Source organism: Vigna unguiculata, chromosome 6 (genome assembly GCF_037176805.1).
Source record: "Vigna unguiculata cultivar grain cowpea cultivar isolate G323 ecotype 2 chromosome 6, ASM3717680v1, whole genome shotgun sequence".
NCBI lineage: Eukaryota > Viridiplantae > Streptophyta > Magnoliopsida > Fabales > Fabaceae > Vigna > Vigna unguiculata.
This window is the reverse complement of record NC_140797.1, coordinates 48595455-48616069: the sequence shown is the minus strand read 5'-3', so window position 1 is coordinate 48616069 and position 20615 is coordinate 48595455. Positions and strand designations below refer to the sequence as shown.

Here is a 20615-nt window from a genome sequence, read left to right as displayed (position 1 = left end):
TAAGATAATTTAGTTTATTTATTAGTGAGTTATAGGGGTGGGCAAAAAATCTAATTTTCTTAATCCAATCCATTTTTGCTCCAATTCAATCCATTTATAATCCATTTTTTAAAAAATTCAATCCATTTAAAATCCATTTAATAGATATGGATTTCAATCTAATCTATATTTTATATATTTTATGGATTGGATATCCATTTATAAATCAAGATTTTTAAATGTGGATAATCCAAACAATCCAATCCAAATTTTCAATTTAAATTTTAGTTGGGTTAGACTAAAGATTAAGATGGACTATGCTAAATTCAGACTTGGACGGGCCTTGCTCGACAACCTATACGGATCGGGCAGGCCCGACGACCATAAGAGGTTGGGCGGGCCTAAAGATATAAACGGGCTAGGCGGGCTCGACAAAGCGAACGAGTCGATCGAGCCCAACGATCCGGAAAATTCGAGTGAGCCCGATGACCCGAATGGGGCAGGCGGGCCCAATGACCTGATGAGCCAGGTGGGCCCGAAGACCCGAATGAGCCAGGCGGGTTTGAAGATCCGAACGGGCCAAGCGGGCTCGAAAACCCGAACGGGCCAAGCGGGCCCGATGACCCGAATGGGTCAAGCGGGCTTGAAGAACCGAACGGGTCAGGCAGGCCCGATGACCCGAACGGGCCCAAATGGGGTGGACGACCTGGACGGGCCCGACGACCCGAACGGGTCTGACGACCTACATGGGCCTTACAACCCAAATGGGCACGATGACACGAACGGGCGCGTCGACCCGGACGAGGATTACGACCTGGACAGGCTCTACGACCCAAACGAGCTCGACGTCTTGGATGGGCCCTACGACCCGGACGGGCCCCACGACCTGAACATGCTCGATGACCCAAATGGGTCCGATGACCCAAACGGGCCTAACGAACTTGACGTACCCAGAAGGGCCCCACGACTCAAACGTGCTCGACTACCCGATTGGGCCCGACTGTTTGGACGGGTCCGTTCGAGTCGTCTGGCCCGTCTGGCTCGTTTGGCTTGTCCAGGTCGTCGGGCCCTTTCGCGTCATCGAGCTTGTTCGTGTTGTCGGGCCCGTCCGTGTTGTTTGACTCGTCCGGGTCGTCAAGCCCGTTTGGGTCGTCCGTGTCGTCGGGCCCGTCCGGGTCGTCGAGCCCATCCGGGTCATCCGGGCCTTAATGACACAAGTTTTAAAAAATTCAACTTAAATTTCTTTTATAAAAAATGGATTGTGGATTTTGAACTTGATCCAAATATTTGGATTGGATTTAAATCTTGATCCAAATATTTGGATCTGAATTTTAAAAAAATCCAAACTATTTTTGCTAAAAAAATAGATTTGGGTCAAAAATCTAATCCAATTATTTGGATCTAAAATGGATGTGGATTGGATCATTAAAATTCCAATCCATGCCCACCCCTACATCCAAACATTTTTTTCCACATATCGAAATCACCAAATACACATAAATATAGAATTTGAACACATTATCAAGAAGAAAAAAACCAATTTACATTGTTAAATGACGTAGGTTTATGAAAAATTAATGTAAAGTTAAATTCAATAATATAATTTTAAATACTCAAATATAATGACGAATTCTCAATAAATGTTTTAGGGGTGTTAAAGCTTTTATAAAGATATAAAAAAAATAAAAAAATTGGGATGCCTAGGCCTCACTCTATCGATACTAAGTTCTGTTTTTGTTGAAATATCTCCTCTTACAATATAGGTTGTTTGAGTTGTTAAGATGAACTTTTAACTCTAACAATACTTATGGATTTTAAATGAGACATAAGTCAATTTGATAAAGAAGATTAAAACCACTTCGATTCAAATTCTTAAACAATAAATTTATGACTTGATATCTGTATTGTACTAAACTTTCTCCTTTCTTCTGAACTATTGCGTATGTGTGTATGTATTTTTTAAATATGCATGATATTATATTAATAAGTGATAATAATATAATGTTATTAATTTAATATATAAAATAAAATTATTTATTAAAAATAAAGCAAAACATATAAAAAAAATATGAGAGAATAACGGTTGATAAATAAAGAAAAAAAGAAGAAACAAAGATAGACCATTTTATAAAAAAGCTTATAAAAGTAATAGTTAATTTTCAAAAATTTAATAAATAATAATATTTTAAAGGATAAAATTAGTATTTTGAAATGTAGACAAAAAAAAATCTTCTATATTCTTATAGATATAAGTCTTAAATTTACCCTTAAATTTCCAATAAATAATATAACATAACGGAAGTAAAAGGTGCACTGAACCTTTGCCCTCACTTACATTTTTCATTGTAGCCTCGCACTGCTATTGCGCTCTCATGAACTCAAGAAGTCCTGAAGTGTCGTGAAAAAGAAAAAAAAAGTTTATCTTCACAAATTGATTATATTGAGAAAATACAATAAATAAATTTCTATGATTCCTATTACAATATCTAACAGGGTCTTAAATATAAAAAAAATGGTGGATAAGAAAAGGAAATGAAAGTTTATAAGAAATAATTTAACTACAATTAAAATAACAAATAAATATTCCAATTATTAAATTACTTTTTAAATTTATAGTAAAAAATTAAATTACAACACACAAAATTATTTTAATTGTGACAATTTTTTTAAATACTATAATTTTTATTTAGATATAGATAAAATATTATAAATTAAAGAAATAAATAATGAAACATCAAATATACAAAAGAACAATAGAAAGAATACTAATTGACGGTCGAAAGATCTTTTTACTTAATTAGTTATGATTGTAACTCGTGAAACATAACTCGAAATAAAACTAGCAATTCTAATATAACTCAAATTTATAATAAAAAATAATTATAACAAAATTTATTTTTCACTTAATTTTTTCTTAAAATTAAAATTTAATTAATGGTAGAGACAAACGAGTTTGAATTGAAAGAGATAATATATATATATATATATATATATATATATATATATATATATATATATATATATATATATATATATATATATATATATATATAAAGAAGATTATCTTATACAAATAATCATAGAGAAAAGGATACAGGTTGACTTGTTTGAAAGAAATTTTGTTATAGTTAAAATTTATTAAATATAAATTCAAAGAAGAGAGAAATTATTGAAAGTGTCCAATTATGAGAGGGAAAAATGTTTATTTATAATTTCTAATAGTTCATAAAATAATGTTTTGTGTATGTGTACAATTTAGAGAGGGGTTTGTAATGTATGGCATTAGCTATGAACACGTTAAAAATCAGTGTGGTCGTTGAAACATACGCATCTGATCCTTTTAAGAAGAAAATGAATAATCTTATTTATATATAATTACAGAAACCATGAATCTAAATAAACATATTTTATCTGACGTTATACCGTACACCTTAAATTAAGAGTCGAAATTAAAATCAGAATTCAAAATTACACGTAATTACAAAAATTAAAAATTGAAATTACTGAAAAAAAATTAAGTATCAGTATTATAAAATTCATAAAATACTAAATATAATAATATGATATATGTTAGTTGGGGATATAACATTTGAATGTTTGTTGATGACAATTAGATGTTATGTTGATTATGTAAAAGAAGTCAAAAGAAGATAGATCCTATCTAAACTAATAATATGAGTTAAAAAGAATTCCAACCTCACTCGGTTCACTGTGGGTTGGTGGATTAAACGGATTAGTTCACGAGCTCATTAAATTAAAAAAAATACAATTTTTTATTTTTATTTTTTAGTCAAAACTAAATTATAATTCTAATTAAAATTTAAACAAACTTTAATATAATCCAAATACAAACCAAAATCACAAAAATACAAATTATCTATGTGTTGACTAAAAAAAACAACCTAACATGATTCAGATACAAAGTCTAACTTAAAAAAAAAAATATTTGTGTGATCTTTTATTTACAGGTTAGTGAGCCAACCCGTGGTGAGGCGGATCAAAAATCAACCCATATTGAAATTTCTAAGAAAATTTCAACCCAACTCAACGTTGGACTGATGAAAATAACATGTTTTGAAAAGTCTCACCTCACCTAAGACAACCAACGAAGTGAGTGTTAGTGACTATATAATAGTTCATGATACTCCTTGTCTCGAGTCAAAGACACTTCAAATTTATATTTTACTCTTCTTATTTCTTTTCTTAATACTAATAAAAGCATTGTGAAAGGTTTGGTTAAATTAGGACTTTGGAAAGTGTGAATGTATTTGGAACCAAAGGACATGAGTATGTTGTCTATGTATTTCTTTGTATTTATTATATTTCTCTATTAATAAATTGATTTTCCGAAAACTTTTTCTAATAATGTAGTAAGTCAGATTAACTCGGGTTCTAACTCCGATAGATACATTTTGACGACCCATAAGAAGACCGAAACCCCAAAATGATGGAGAAGATCGAGCAACCTAACAGAACCAGGGAGAGAGATACCGGTCTCTGTAAGAAAATATGGGTGCAAGCATTAATATTTCATTACTGTGTGCACATGAACTTGTAAATGAAACTACCGGCATATCGACTGACATACCCATTATTCTTTGGCATTATTTTTCAGCTCTACTGCTTCAAATTATTTTGGTGACATTAATTAGTAATTTGTAAGGGCTGGTGAATACGTGTAAGATTGAAACTTGGGGAGTGCAAACATTAGCAATGGCTATACACCATCCATTACCAGTGATACGTTGTTCCTATCTCTACTCCAGGATTTGTATTTTTGTCTGAAATCATTTCAATCTCAGTCAGATAAGACAGGACTGTATAAGAAAGCAACATGCTCAACATCATGAATGTCCTAGAAACTTTGGAGTGAAAGACGAATGTGGCATTTTCTTTTCTATTATTTCTTCTCGCCACCGTCAACGAAAGGAGAAGTCTTGTCAACTTTTTAATTTTTTAAGATAAGGGATTCCTGTTAGATCGTACAAAGATAATACATGAAAAATAATAAAAACAAAATCAATAGTAATGATACACCAATGAATTCTGATATGATTTCCGTTATGTGACACTTTGTAATTTATCTCTCTTCTTTATTATTACTAAGTTTTATTTTTTTAAATTATATTCCTATAAGAAAATGTTAAGTGATGTTAACTGATTATTATAAGATAACATTTCTCTCTCTTTCTACTGGTATATATGAAGTCTAACGTTTGTCATGAGATTAAACATCTCTGTCCAAAATATCTTTAACAGCGAAATATAAGCTTCTTTTTCTGTTAACCTCTGTTTGTTTCTGCAGTTTGTACTGTTACTACATGTTAGAGACGACGGATTTAAAAATAAGTTGCATTCCCATTCAGTAATTTGTGCAAAAAAGAGAAGATGGATTCATGAAATTTTTACCAAAATCCATCTTCTCAACAATAGAAAAATTTGAATAGAGTTTAACGATTTTACTTTCATACCCTTTATATATATATATATATATATATATATATATATATATATATATAATTATTAATCATAATATACTATAAATAATTTGTTTTCTATTATTATTTTATTATATATAATAATAATTAAACATATTTATAAATAATTAACAATACATATTATAATTAATAATATATATATATATATATATATTTAATTATTAATATAATACATGCATAATAATAATATTTATTATTAATTATATATAGATATATATAATAATTGAAATATTATTAAAATTTTATATAATTTTAATATTTTTTTAATTCGTATTAATTAATTATAATTATTTTTATAACATTAAATTACAAAATTATTCTCTTTTTTTACACAAGGGTATTATAGTAACTTAATAAATATATCTATTTTAACATATAATTTTATTTATCACATCAATCAAATCTTTCACTAATTTTCATAAAAATTATCTCCAAATCCACTCACTTTACTCTCTAAATCCACTCAAAAAAACACAAATATCCATCCACCTAAATCTACACAAATTCATCTTCACACTCTCCCCCATATCCATCTAAACAAATATCCATCTACCTAAATCTACACTTAATATATACACAACTTGTTGCACATTGAAATTGTGGAGATATCTCTAGCCTCAAATTCAAATTCCAAAAACCATGAAATCGTACTGATGAAAGCAGCAGAGTTATCTACAGCCTTCATTTCTTGGCCACATATTAGTTGAGTTGGTTGGCTGGAAGCAGGACCACAAACTGTTGTCCTTTTCTCGGTGTCGTTGTGAAAAGGTAAGGTTATCAATTCTGTTACCACGTTGGAAAGTTTATAAATTTGTGATTTGTGTTATGTGAAGATATATGTAAGTCTTTGCTCATCTTGACAGAGAAGATGAGTTACAACATGTCAGATAGAAAGCCTCACGCTGTGGTGACTCCATATCCATCACAAGGCCATGTAACCCCGTTGTTCAAAATAGCAAAGCTGCTTCACCAGAGAGGCTTTCACATAACCTTTGTGCACACTGAGTACAACTACAAACGGTTGCTGAGATCAAGGGGTGCCAATGCCCTCGATGGCCTACCGGATTTTCGCTTTGAGGCCATCCCAGATGGACTTCCTCCATTGGAGAATGATGATGTTACTCAGCCCGTACCCGCTGTTTTTGACTCTATCCGAAAGAACTTCCTTCAACCCTTTTGCGACCTTCTTCATAAACTAAACCATTCTTCATCTCAGGGTCTCATTCCCCCAATTACTTGCTTAGTTTCTGACGGTTGCATGCACTTTACTGCACAAGCTGCCCAACGATTTGCTCTCCCTGACGTTATCTGTTGGACTTCCAGTGCCTGTTCACTGTTGTCTGCCATGAACTTTCCCACTATGGTCCAGAAAGGTCTCGCACCACTCAAAGGTTGGTGTCAACACATGTACTTTCGTTCCTAAACTCTTTATGTATGGTTTATTAAACACGTGTTGTTAAGTACATTTTTAGCATAAAGAGAATAAAGTTACAAAACAAAGTATGCTTATCAAGCACAATTTCCCTAAAAAGTAGATACGGAACAAAATGGTGTAAGTCAAATATAACTTGTAGATTAAAAAGTTGTAGGGCACTACTTTTTCATCAGGTCGAACTTTTTACCTAATTTTGGAATCATCTTACAATTTGACTATTGTGATAACTTTTTCTAGAAATTATGTCAGAATCTTAAATTTTTGTCATAAACAAGTATATATACGAAAGAAAAATAAAGAAGTTAAAAGTGAATTGGATTGAACTTTTCTAGTCCGCGTTATAATCAATTTCCCTAATATCAATTCATTCATGGAGCTTTAAGCGATGGTTTTTGTGTTTATGATATGCAGAAGAGAGTTATCGGACAAACGGGTTTTTGGACTCCAAAGTGGACTGGATTCCTGGAATGGAGAACTTTCGGCTGAAGGACATGTTTGGCTTCCTATGGACAACGGATCCAAATGATGTAATTTTGCAGTTTTTCATTGAATTTGCAAATACAGTTGATAAAAACTCGATCTTTCTTTTGAACACTTTTGACGAACTTGAGGAAGATGTACTGAATGCTCTATCCTCTATGTTCCCTTCTCTTTATCCCATTGGTCCGTTCACTTTACTTCTAAATCAAAGTCCACATCAGCACTTGGAACCTTTAGGTTACAATCTCTGGAAGGAAAATACGGAGTGTGTTGATTGGCTTGAATCCAAGAATCCTGGATCTGTTATTTATGTGAATTTCGGCAGCATCACAGTGATGTCCGCAGAGCAAATGTTGGAGTTTGCTTGGGGTTTGGCCAACAGCAAGAAACCGTTTCTGTGGATCATTAGGCCCGACCTTGTGGTGGGTGGTTCCGTGATTTTGTCATCAGAGTATGTGAATGAAACTAGAGACAGAAGCCTGATAGCAAGCTGGTGTCCACAGGAGAAAGTGCTGAACCATCCTTCAGTTGGTGGTTTCTTGACTCACTGTGGATGGAACTCGACGATGGAAAGTGTTTGCGCTGGAGTCCCAACACTGTGCTGGCCATTTTTTGCAGAACAGCCAACAAACTGTAGATATATGTGCAGTGAGTGGGAGATTGGGATTCAGATCGATAGCAATGCGAAGAGAGAGGAGGTGGAGAAGGTGGTGAATGAATTGATGGTTGGGGAGAAGGGAAAGAAGATGAGAGAAAAGACGATGCACTTAAAGAAGAAAGCAGAGGAGGCAACAAGACCCGGTGGTCGTTCATACATGAACTTCGACAAAGTAATTAAGGAGGTGTTGCTTAAGCAGAAGACATCACTTGATTGAAGGTTATTTCTTTTTTATAATGTTGGAGTCTAATAATTCATGTAATCATGCATGTTCACAATAGTTCCATTTGTATGATTACAAATTTTTATTATATTCTTGATTTTGACGATTTTCACTATTTTGAATGGAATAAAATTTAGCATGTTTCATACCTCTCTCCTTCTATTGTTTTTCTCTTAGGCTAGATGTAAAATTATGAGAGAATATCTAACCGGCTCTGCCAGATTTATATTCTCATAATCTTACGTTAAGGTTTTTATGTTTCCTTCTTTTACGTTTCTTACTTTTATATTTTTCTACATATCTCGCTTGTGTTCACTTAAGTTTATGAGAGAATATCTAACCGGCTCTGTCACATTTATATTCTCATAATCTTATTTGAGCGTTTCCCTTCTTCACCCCCTCCTCCTTCCCTGGTATCAGAGCGAGAAATCCTTGGATACCTTTTGAATATTTGTGTAATTGAAGTGGCTTGTATTCGCTAGGATACCCTTTGTAGATCGGGCAAGTTATGGCCAGGAGAGCCAACAGAACCATAAGTCCCATTGGATCTGCCTTTGTGGGTTGAGGAATACTTTGCATATTGCGACACTCTTTACACCTATATTTTCTTGTTTATATGCTCTTTTATTTTTCTGTAAATTTATATGCTCTTTTAATTCTCTGTAAATGCTTTTAATATTTTTTTATATATCTGACCAAACACAATCAAATACTATGCGTATTCTGGGTTATATTGCTTGTTGTGGGCATATAGCTTCGGGGTATATATTAAGAGGAGTGCTAAACAGCACTTGGGTATAACAACCCGTTAGCTCGCAGTTGAGGTATACGAAGTCAGATAATAATAATAATAATAATAATAAAAGAGTTTTTAAGCCTTATGATTATTTATATTCTTTTATAAATATTACTTTCTAGAGTATTTCGTGGATCCCTGCCTTTCTATCTCTCACTACTGTTTTTCCGCTATGCTTTCTTACTTTCTTGCTTTACTCTCCCTGCTAATTTTTCTTTTAAAATTTTTTTAATGGATAAAACACAGTCTTTCCTAGGCAGTGATTACAAATCAGCCCTAACTGCAGTTGAAAATATTACAAATTCTCCTTCGATAGGTTATAAAAAACCTACTCCAGAGGTAGACTCCGTACACACAGTCCTTATTGGACAAAATAACACTATAATAGCACTTCTAGAAGAAGTCTCTAGAAAATTGAATCATTTAATTGATTCCACTAAAAAGACAAATTTGTCCCAAGACATAAATGATCTTGTAAAACAAGTATCAAACCTATCTCTAGGAACACACACACCAAAACAGTTTTCAAAAATTCAAAAAAAAAATATTAAAGTTACAACCAAAAAAGACACAAAAGCTGCAAATACCAACGCAGCAACCTCTACAAATAATAATAATAATAGTTTAAAATGATAACACAACCTAATTCTTCCTCACAAACACAAACACAAACTGACAGTGTTAATATGAATAGTACAACAGATTCTACTAACACACAAAGATTCCCTGGTAATCCCAGAAGATTAAGGGAACATCAAACCAGAAGTCAAAATCTCATACAACATCTAGGAATTTTGGATAGATTCCTAAACAGACAAAGATCTACTAACATCAGAAGGTTAGAGGATTTAGTAGATATACAACAAAATACAGATGTAGGATCTAACTCAAGGATAGATTCTCTAAATCCCAGACAGTTATACAACATAGGATGGTTAAGTTCTGAACGAACTAGCCTTTATCGATATAGGAGAATAAAAGATTTTCATCTCCAAGACAACATCTATGAGATAATCTCTTTGATATCTCCACAAACAGGTAGATAATTACAAAACAAACATGGAAGATATGTCCACATGGGATTAATTACTATTGGAGTCAGATCCCTAGCTAGACATATGATCGGATCTACAACTTTGATAGTTCTACACGATTCAAGATTCCAAAATAATGATTCACAAAGCATAATAGGAATTTTAGAGGTAGATTTACCTTGCCCCAAATTTCACATTAACTTTACAAGATTTTATAAATCATATAAATCTTGAAGTACAAACGATAGGTTTTAGACCCAACTGGATGGGTGAAAATCTACACTTAGACATAACCTTCATAGGAAGAATAGGTAATCATATTTCTTCTATGTATAGGATAAACACAAGACCATTAGAGGAAGCTATTAGTTCCTATGGTACACAATTCTTACCAGCCCAAGCCTTCACAGGTAGAAATGAAGGACATTTATGGCAAACACATCTACCTAGAGAAGAAAACAATCTAATTACAGCCCCTTCATCTGTTATTTTACATAACAGGTCTAGAGGACTTAGTCTAAGTTTTACAGACTACACAAATATACCACGAATTGATCTAGAACAAGATGATAGGTCAACCGAGAACAGGCATAGTACTTTAGCCATCCCTAATAACAAACACATTTCTATGATGAATATCATAGAGTATGAAAAAGAAGACGATGATATGACTGATGAAGAATGGAATCATCATCAGACTATCATTACTGAATATAGACAAGGATCTTTAGAATCCTCTACAAACACAAATATTGAAGATATTCACGAAGAAGATATCATAGATGATTTTCTTGATAGTCTGTGTCTAGATAAAGAAGATACCTCTTCATTAATATCTGAACCTATATCCACGATAGGTTTCGTTAATACGAGTGTAGGATCAGTAAATCCTAACAGTTATCAGTTAGAACATGTTGGTACACAAAGTTATTCTACTGGATTCATACCCAGAGAATCCCCAACAAGTGTCTTTGAGCGACGCGTTGTCTCGCTCAGGCGAGAATAACTCGCCCAAGCGAGTTCTCGAAGAAGAACCTGGTGCTCTGCTTGCGACCTCGTCCAGGCGAGGGGCTTTATTCTTGGGCGAAGGGCGATCTCGCCCAGGCGAGCTGATGCTCGCAGAGTGCCACTGTTACAAGCCTCGCTTAGGCGACAATGCCTAGCCTAAGCGAGACAGTTGCTGCAGCTTAAACGAGGACTTCTAGCCTGGGCAAGAATAGCGCATATTTATATGTTATATCTCTATTTACCTTGAGTGTGGCTATTTATCTCGAACATGCATGATTACGATGTGTTTGCATGAGTTGTATGAGTTGTATACACTGAAAGTTGTATGTTAGCATGAGTGATATAAGGAACTCTGTTTGGTTGGTTGAGAATATGCATGAGAATCAAATGTTGAGATGATGAGGGGTGGTTGTGGCATGAGAGACATGAAAATTGTATGTGATAGGCGTAATCCCATGCGCTTTGTGGGGAGACTTCATGGTGGCGTGTAGTGTATATATTAAGATATGGATTCAAGTAAGGATCGCATCCCGAAACTCTAAAGGGTCAGTGAGTCTCAGGTAGAGCAAACTGACCCAAGTGGTGAGAGTGGCGGGAGGCCTTAGTCTTTGGCAGGATAATGGCCTTAGATGCTTGAAGGTTAACCTTGTGCGTGGTAGGGTGAAACCCATTGGCAATGGCTCTGTAGAGCAGTAGAGGCCACCACAAGTGCAAGCGTCCAGTGAATCCGATCTTAGTATATTTATCCGGATAATTGAGTCATAGTGTCCTGCTTATTTGCTATAACGTGATTCTCTGTACCTACTGTGTTGAATGCTTGGTCTGTTTAAGGACTTGTTTGCTATGCCATGATGCAATTTATATTACACTAGCTTACCCTTGCATTCCTGTTATGTTCCTGTTATGTTTTCTCTTTTGCGATGATCACCCTTGGTAGGAGCAAATGGAGGAAATTCCGGGAGTAGGCCTGGTGGTAGCAGCGGTGCAGCTTAGGGGACTTGTATGTGTGACTCTCTGGAGCAGTCCTATGGCCCTAAGTGCCTTTTTTTGCAATTTCATGCTCTAGAGAAGCATCGTCTTTTGTAAAACTGTTAACTTTCCTTTGCGTTTGTTATGGCATTGTGGTATGCCTAAGTTTGCTTTCACAGTACACTCTTGGATGACTGTAATAGTTACCTTTCTTTTTTCTGTGTTCATCTGATTGCTTCTCATTATTATGATCATGTGATATTTTATTAAGTTGATTATTCTATTTAAATGGGATTTCACAGAAAAAATAATTATTTAAATTTTAAATATAATTGAAAAAATTCAAATAAAGTAGAAAATAATATACACATTGATTATATAAATAAAATAGTTATAAAATTATTTATAAAATAAATCAATTCAAAAATGAAATTGAAAAATAATTCAAATTAAATTAGTAAAACTTTAAATTAAAAAATGAAAAAATATATACGTATTGCTTTTTTAATTACATTTAATAATATATGTTTAAAAATAAAAATAAAATTAAGAAATATAATAAATTAAAGAATAATTAAATTTAAAACTAAAAGAAATTATTTTGTTTTAAATAAAATAAATTATTTATTTTGCAATTTTTTAAATTAATTTTTGTTTTAAATTTATATATTCTATAATGTTATATATATATATATATATATATATATATATATATATATATATATATATATATATATATATATTTTGCATTTTTTTTAAATTTAAAGTTTAATTACTTTTAATTTTATTTCATTTCAATACATTATAAAACAAATTTTAAAAAATGCAAAATATATATATATATATATATATATATATATATATATATATATATATATATTTTTTTTTTATATTCGAAAGTCTGAAATTTTAATCGGTTGTTAATTTTTGAAAGTATTTTTTATCAGAAGTAGATATCCAAAAATAATGTTTATGATGTGATCTACGTAACTTCCTTAAATGATTAGAAGATATTCTTAGAATTTTATAAAATTTTAAAGGTGTAGAAAAACCTCTTGGAGGTGCAGGAAGAAAACCTCCGAAATCTGTTATGAGCATACACTTATTTATGTGGGCTTTGTTTGCGCTGACGGATCCAAAGGACTTGGGCCTTCTTCTTTACTACTTTATTTTTCTTTTTCTTTTTAGTTAACTCTTTTACTTTACTTAATTATTTATAAAATTCAATTTAACCCTTCTGTTTTTAAAAATTCAATTTAAAATCTTCGTTTCCTACAAGAAATTAACACTGTCGTACGTCCAAAATGAACCATACATACGGAATTAAATGTACTGATTGCTGTTGGAACTATCTAAGGCGCGTTTCCGAAAAGTTAATAATGAACAACTGGAAAATGAGATCAAATAGGAAGAAGGAAACCAAATTTATTTTGTAAAAAAAAAAAATTGAAGGACTAAAATACTATTTTTAAAACTTATATATTTAATATTTTTATTAATATATATATATATATATATATATATATATATATATTTTTTTTTTTTTTTGAAATGTCTTTGTATTATTATTCTAAAAAAATGGTAGTTTTAAAGTTATATTTGATATTGAATTTATTTCAAATAAATTTTTCTAATTTCATCTATTTCACTTATTGGTTATATTTATATTTAAGAATTTTTTTATATAATAAATTTCAAATAATTAATATAAAGTTTTTTCGTATAATTTTTTGAATCTTTAAGTGAGAATTCCTCTGATTTAACCATTAGACCTTATTATTATGTTTGAAAATATGAAAATAAATAAATTTATAATGTTTTCACCTGCAAGGAGTATCTTTTCTTTTATAATTTTAAAAAATTATTATTCTATTCTATTTACCTATTTTAAAAAAAATTAAAATTAAGAAATAATTTATCAAAATTTAATCAAAAAAATCCTAATTATTAAAAGACAAAATTATAATAATCAAATCACATTTAAAAAGTAGCTGTGAAAAAATTGATAATACATCATTTTTCATTCTATATTCATAAAATAATAAATGTATAAAAAAATTATTGAAAAGAAAAAAAAAACTAAATATTAAACTAATATGTTAAGAAATAAAAGAATTATCTTTTTTTATCTTAAAAAAAAGAACATAACAAAAAGAATAAATTTGTGTCTAATTTTTTATTTTATTTTAATTAAATTAAAAGGAAGACAAACAAAAAAGAAAAATAAATGAAAAATTAAAAAAAGACATATCTCAATAAATTTATTTATTTTTTATTTTTTATTAACATTAAATATTATATTTTATAAAAAATAAAAAATCTATCTAATTTAATTTTAATCGATATAATATATATCATATATTTAAAAAAGATTTAAAAAATTTTGGGGACCACACAACCTACTGATATCCTCCCGTCAACAATTATGAAACGTGAAAAATGAGATAAAATAAGAAGAAAAGAGGTGGTCATAGTTTTACAGTGGTTTAGATTGGGTTTAATACCTTCTTAAACGTAAATAGAAAAAGAAAGAGTATATATACAAAATATGCATATTGGATTGTTGTTAGAAATGTAGAGTTGGCTTCTGCCATAAAAGACTGATAAGTCCAACAAACATGGTCGCGTTGCTAATTTTTATGCTCCGGTAATATAGGAAGTTTATAATATAGCTACTTTTACTTTTAGATATTAAAAAAATTTATAATATTATAAGTAAAATATTTTTTTTTTCAATACTCTTAGTTATTGAATTCTAGTTAAAGATGTTAGAATGAATTATAATACGTGAATCATTCCCATTTATCACGAATTTGAATTAGATTAGGTCGAATAAAATTAAAATTTCTTTATTAGGTTGAAAGTTATTCATTTATAACTTTTATTAGTATTTTTATTATTTGTTTTGTAAATTTTTTATTAAATTATTTAATATTTATAATTATATAAATTCAATAATATTTAAATATTTAAATATTTAATTTATTTGTTTGTTTTAGTATAAATTATTATTCTTACAATAATATTTTGAAGAATTAAACAATAAAAACTTTGATTTCATTAATATAAAAAGAACAAATCAATTCAATTCAATTTTATTGCAGTGTATATGAAAAATAAATTACAAAACTAAAATATTTATAAATGAATCAACTTATTATTAATATGTGCTAATAGGTGTAGGTTACCAAATTTTTAACTTACAAAAATCTAAATCAAATTAAATTAATTTTGTTAATTTAATGTTTTTTAACTCAATTTATAATGACCTTAGTTGGTGGTATGGACTTCTAGCTAATTTTACTTAAAATATTAAGTACCTTGTATATTTCAAGGACCTACATGAGATTCTTTGTCAGTCTTTATTATAACACTTGATATCAAACTCTCAAATCAAATAGTTCAGTCCGATCCTTTATCACGGTTGATCATTTAATAAGTATATTCAATTTGGTTCAATTATTAACGAGTCAAAAAAATTTTAATCTGACTAAACTCACTGCGAGTTGGTGGATTAAATAGATTGGTTCACGGTTCACTTAATTACAAAAATACAATTTTTTTATTTATTTTTGAGTCAAAACTAGATTGTAATTCTAATTAAAATGTAAATAAACTTTAATACAATCCAAATACAAATCAAAATCACAAATCACACCAATATAAATTATCTATGTGTTGGCTAAAAAAAATAATCTAACATGACCCAGATACAAGTGCAACTTAACAAATACTTGTGTGACCCTTTATTTGCGGGGGTTAGTGAGCCAACCCAACTCACCACGGGTTTAATCTGGATGAGCCGGGTTCTAGGTGAGCCGATTTAAAAATCAATCTGTAGTAAAATTTGTAAAAAAATTTCAATCAAACTCGATCTAATTCACCACGGATTCAATCTAAATGAGTCAGATCAAAAATCAATCCATATTGAAATTTATCTAACTCGACTCAAACACGGCCAGATTCACTCGTAATCTATTTTGAGAACTCTAAGAGATAGGTTTTGAGGACCCCTGAGAAGACCGAAACCCCAAAATGATCGACAAGATCGAGCAACCTAACAGAACCAAGGAGAGAGATACCGGTCTTTGTAAGAAAATATGGGTGCAAGCATTAATATTTCATTACTGTGTGCACATGAACTTGCAAATGAAACTACCGGCATATCGACTGACATACCCATTCTTCTTTGGCATTATTTTTCAGCCCTACTGCTTCAAATTATTTTGGTGACATTAATTAGTAATTTGTAAGGGCTGGTGAATACGTGTAAGATTGAAACATGGGGAGTGGAAACATTAGCAATGGCTATACACCATCCATTACCAGCGATACGTTGTTCCTATCTCTACTCCAGGATTTGTATTTTTGTCTGAAATCATTTTAATCTCAGTCAGATAAGACATGGCTGTATAAGAAAGAAACATGCTCAACATTACTTTTTCCACCCATGAATGTCCTAGAAACTTTGGAGTGAAAGACGAATGTGGCATTTTCTTTTCTATTATTTCCTCTCGGCACCGTCAACGAAAGGAGAAGTCTTGTCAACTTTTTAATTTTTTAAGATAAGGGACACCAGAAGGTTCCTGTTCGATCGTACAAAGATAATACATGAAAAATAATAAAAACAAAATCAATAATGATACCGATGAATTCTGATATGATTTCCATTATGTGACACTTTATAATTTATCTCTCTTCATTATTATCACTAAGTTTTATTTTTTAAAATGACTATATTACCATAAGAAAATGTTAACTGATGTTAACCGATTATTATAAGAAAACATTTCTCTTTCTTTCTACTGGTATATATGAAGTCTAACGTTTGTCATGAGATTAAACATCTCTGTCCAAAATATCATTAACAGCGAAATATAAGCTTCTTTTGTTTTTAGTAAACTTAAAATATACACAACTTGTTGCACATACAAGTTGTGGAGATATCTCTAGCCTCAAATGTAAATTCCAAAAACCATGAAATCGTACTGATGAAAGCAGCAGAGTTATCTACAGCCTTCATTTCTTGGCCATATATTAGTTGAGTTAGTTGGCCGGAAGCAGCAGGTCCATAAATTGTGTGTCCTTTTCTCTGTGTCGTTGTGAAAAGGTAAGGTTGTCAATTCTGTTACCACGTTGGAAAGTTTATAAATTTGTGATTTGTGTTATGTGAAGATACATGTAAGTCTTTGCTCATCTTGACAGAAGAAGATGAGTAACATGTCAGATAGAAAGCCTCACGCTGTGGTGACTCCATATCCAGCACAAGGCCATGTAACCCCGTTGTTAAAAATAGCGAAGCTGCTTCACCTGAGAGGCTTTCACATAACCTTTGTGCACACTGAGTACAACTACAAACGGTTGCTGAGATCAAGGGGTGCCAATGCCCTCGATGGCCTACCAGATTTTCGCTTTGAGGCCATCCCAGATGGACTTCCTCCATTGGAGAATGATGATGTTACTCAGCCCGTACCCGCTCTTTTTGACTCTATCCGAAAGAACTTCCTTCAACCCTTTTGCGACCTTCTTCATAAACTTAACCATTCTTCATCTCAGGGTCTCATTCCCCCACTTACTTGCTTAGTTTCTGACGGTTGCATGCCCTTTACTGCACAAGCTGCCCAACGATTTGCACTCCCTAACGTTATCTGTTGGCCTGCCAGTGCCTGTTCACTGTTGTCTGTCATGAACTTTCCCACTATGGTCCAGAAAGGTCTCACACCACTCAAAGGTTGGTGTCAACACATGTACTTTCGTTCCTAAACTCTTTATGTATGGTTTATTAAACACATGTTGTTAAGTACATCTTTAGCATAAAGAGAATAAAGTTACAAAACAAAGTATGCTTATCAAGCACAATTTCCCTAAAAAGTAGATACGGAACAAAATGGTGTAAGTCAAATATAACTGGTAGATTAAAAAGTTGTAGGGCACTACTTTTTCATCAGGTCGAACTTTTTACCTAATTTTGGAATCATCTTACAATTTGACTATTGTGATAACTTTTTCTAGAAATTATGTCAGAATCTTAAATTTTCGTCATAAACAAGTATATATACGAAAGAAAAATAAAGAAGTTAAAAGTGAATTGGATTGAACTTTTCTAGTCCGCGTTATAATCAATTTGCCCTAATATCAATTCATTCATGGAGCTTTAAGCGATGGCTTTTGTGTTTATGATATGCAGACGAGAGTTATCGGACAAACGGGTTTTTGGACTCCAAAGTGGACTGGATTCCTGGAATGGAGAACTTTCGGCTGAAGGACATGATTGACTTCCTATGGACAACGGATCCAAATGATGTAATTTTGCAGTTTTTCATTGAATTTGCAAATACAGTTGATAAAAACTCGATCTTTCTTTTGAACACTTTTGACGAACTTGAGGAAGATGTACTGAATGCTCTATCCTCTATGTTCCCTTCTCTTTATCCCATTGGTCCGTTCACTTTACTTCTAAATCAAAGTCCACATCAGCACTTGGAACCTTTAGGTTACAATCTTTGGAAGGAAAATACGGAGTGTGTTGATTGGCTTGAATCCAAGAATCCTGGATCTGTTATTTATGTGAATTTCGGCAGCATCACAGTGATGTCCGCAGAGCAAATGTTGGAGTTTGCTTGGGGTTTGGCCAACAGCAAGAAACCGTTTCTGTGGATCATTAGGCCCGACCTTGTGGTGGGTGGTTCCGTGATTTTGTCATCAGAGTATGTGAATGAAACTAGAGACAGAAGCCTGATAGCAAGCTGGTGTCCACAGGAGAAAGTGCTGAACCATCCTTCAGTTGGTGGTTTCTTGACTCACTGTGGATGGAACTCGACGACGGAAAGTGTTTGCGCTGGAGTCCCGACACTGTGCTGGCCATTTTTTGCAGAACAGCCAACAAACTGTAGATATATGTGCAGTGAGTGGGAGATTGGGATTCAGATTGATAGCAATGCGAAGAGAGAGGAGGTGGAGAAGGTGGTGAATGAATTGATGGTAGGGGAGAAGGGAAACAAGGCGAGAGAAAAGACGATGCACTTAAAGAAGAAAGCAGAGGAGGCAACAAGACCCGGTGGTCGTTCATACATGAACTTCGACAAAGTAATCAAGGAGGTGTTGCTTAAGCAGAAGACATCACTTGATTGAAGGGTATTTCTTTTTTATAATGTTGGAGTCTAATAATTCATGTAATCATGCATGTTCACGATAGTTCCATTTGTGATGATTACAAATTTTTATTATATTCTTAATTTTGACTATTTTGAATGGAGGAAAATTTATCATGTTTCATATGAATTAATTCGCTAAATTTATTATATTTTTATGTAATATTGATAATTAAATATATGTTATAAGGTATATAAAAAATAATAAGAGAATGAGATTAGTGAGAGATTTGTTATAATTATTGGTAGGAATTAGTTTGGAATTTGTTACAAACATTTTATTAGGAATCAGTTTAGAAATTTGCTGCAATCACATTGATAGGAATTTACTACAAAGAGTTTGATAAAAATTAACTAAAAACATTTTGCTAAAAATTTGTTATAACTAGTTTGTTAGAGATTAACTACAACCAATTAGTTAGGAATTAGCTAGGGATTAATTGCAACTAGTTTACTAGATATTGGTCAGGGATTAGCTATGGAATAGTTTTCTCACTAATTAACTACCTACAATTTAACTACAATTCAGTGTTCTCGATGTTTTCTCACTAATCTTTAGTTAAATTGTTTTGTGAGGGAGTAGCTAGAAATTTTTCCCTTGCAAATATGAAAATGTGTTGTAATGTTCCAAGTCAATGAGCATCTGACTTTAGATTTGTTCAACTAACTCATCTTTAACCCCAACAAATTTGCATAATTCTACAAAACATGATTCTGCAGAGCACAATTATATCTTCCCAATCAAGTCTAAGCAGCTCTATACAAACTTTTAAAATATTTAATAACAAACTAATTAACAAATATTCAATTCAAAATACTGAAATTTATAAGAGATTTAAAATTAATTAAGTCCATAATCTATAACATTAACAAATGAATTTATTTTTCTATATACAAATTCTTACCATTTTGCTTTCTAAACAATTGTTACTTTAAATAAAATAATTATCTATAATTAAAAAAATTACCTACAAAATAAATAAAAACTACTTATTATAAAATTATAATATTTTTAATAATTTTTTAAATTATAATTTAAAGATGTTCTTTTATTTAATTATTATTATAATAGTTTTTTATTTGTTGATATTATAGAAAAAAAATGGACACACATGAATGAAGATCAAGTAAACATAAATATTGAATTAGTGTGAGTGGAAGTTATTCTCCATGTGATAAAGATGATTATTGTATAGACTTATATATTGGATTTATTATATTAGAGATTATTTTCGAATTATTAAGACTTATATTCTGATTGTTTATATTTATTTTTTATTCAGTTATATAATATTGTAATCAAACAATTGGTTAGTGATAGTTATTTATTCTATATCTCAACCAACTTACTCTATGAATAATGATAAATTATATCTGTAAGATA

General features: G+C 31.4%; 2 protein-coding genes across 2 annotated transcripts; both read left to right on the top strand.

Annotated features, from left to right (window-relative positions):
- The first annotated feature begins 6315 nt into the window (after positions 1 to 6315).
- LOC114186798 (7-deoxyloganetin glucosyltransferase-like) lies at positions 6316 to 8421 on the top strand. The gene is made up of 2 exons (XM_028074820.2): positions 6316 to 6868; positions 7324 to 8421. Exons 1-2 carry the CDS (start codon positions 6346 to 6348, stop codon positions 8265 to 8267), a joined length of 1467 nt encoding a protein of 488 aa, XP_027930621.2. The 5' UTR covers positions 6316 to 6345; the 3' UTR covers positions 8268 to 8421.
- An 8827-nt stretch (positions 8422 to 17248) lies between these two features.
- LOC146885953 (7-deoxyloganetin glucosyltransferase-like) lies at positions 17249 to 19324 on the top strand. The gene is made up of 2 exons (XM_085675313.1): positions 17249 to 17811; positions 18268 to 19324. Exons 1-2 carry the CDS (start codon positions 17292 to 17294, stop codon positions 19209 to 19211), a joined length of 1464 nt encoding a protein of 487 aa, XP_085531439.1. The 5' UTR covers positions 17249 to 17291; the 3' UTR covers positions 19212 to 19324.
- Positions 19325 to 20615: the final 1291 nt, after the last annotated feature.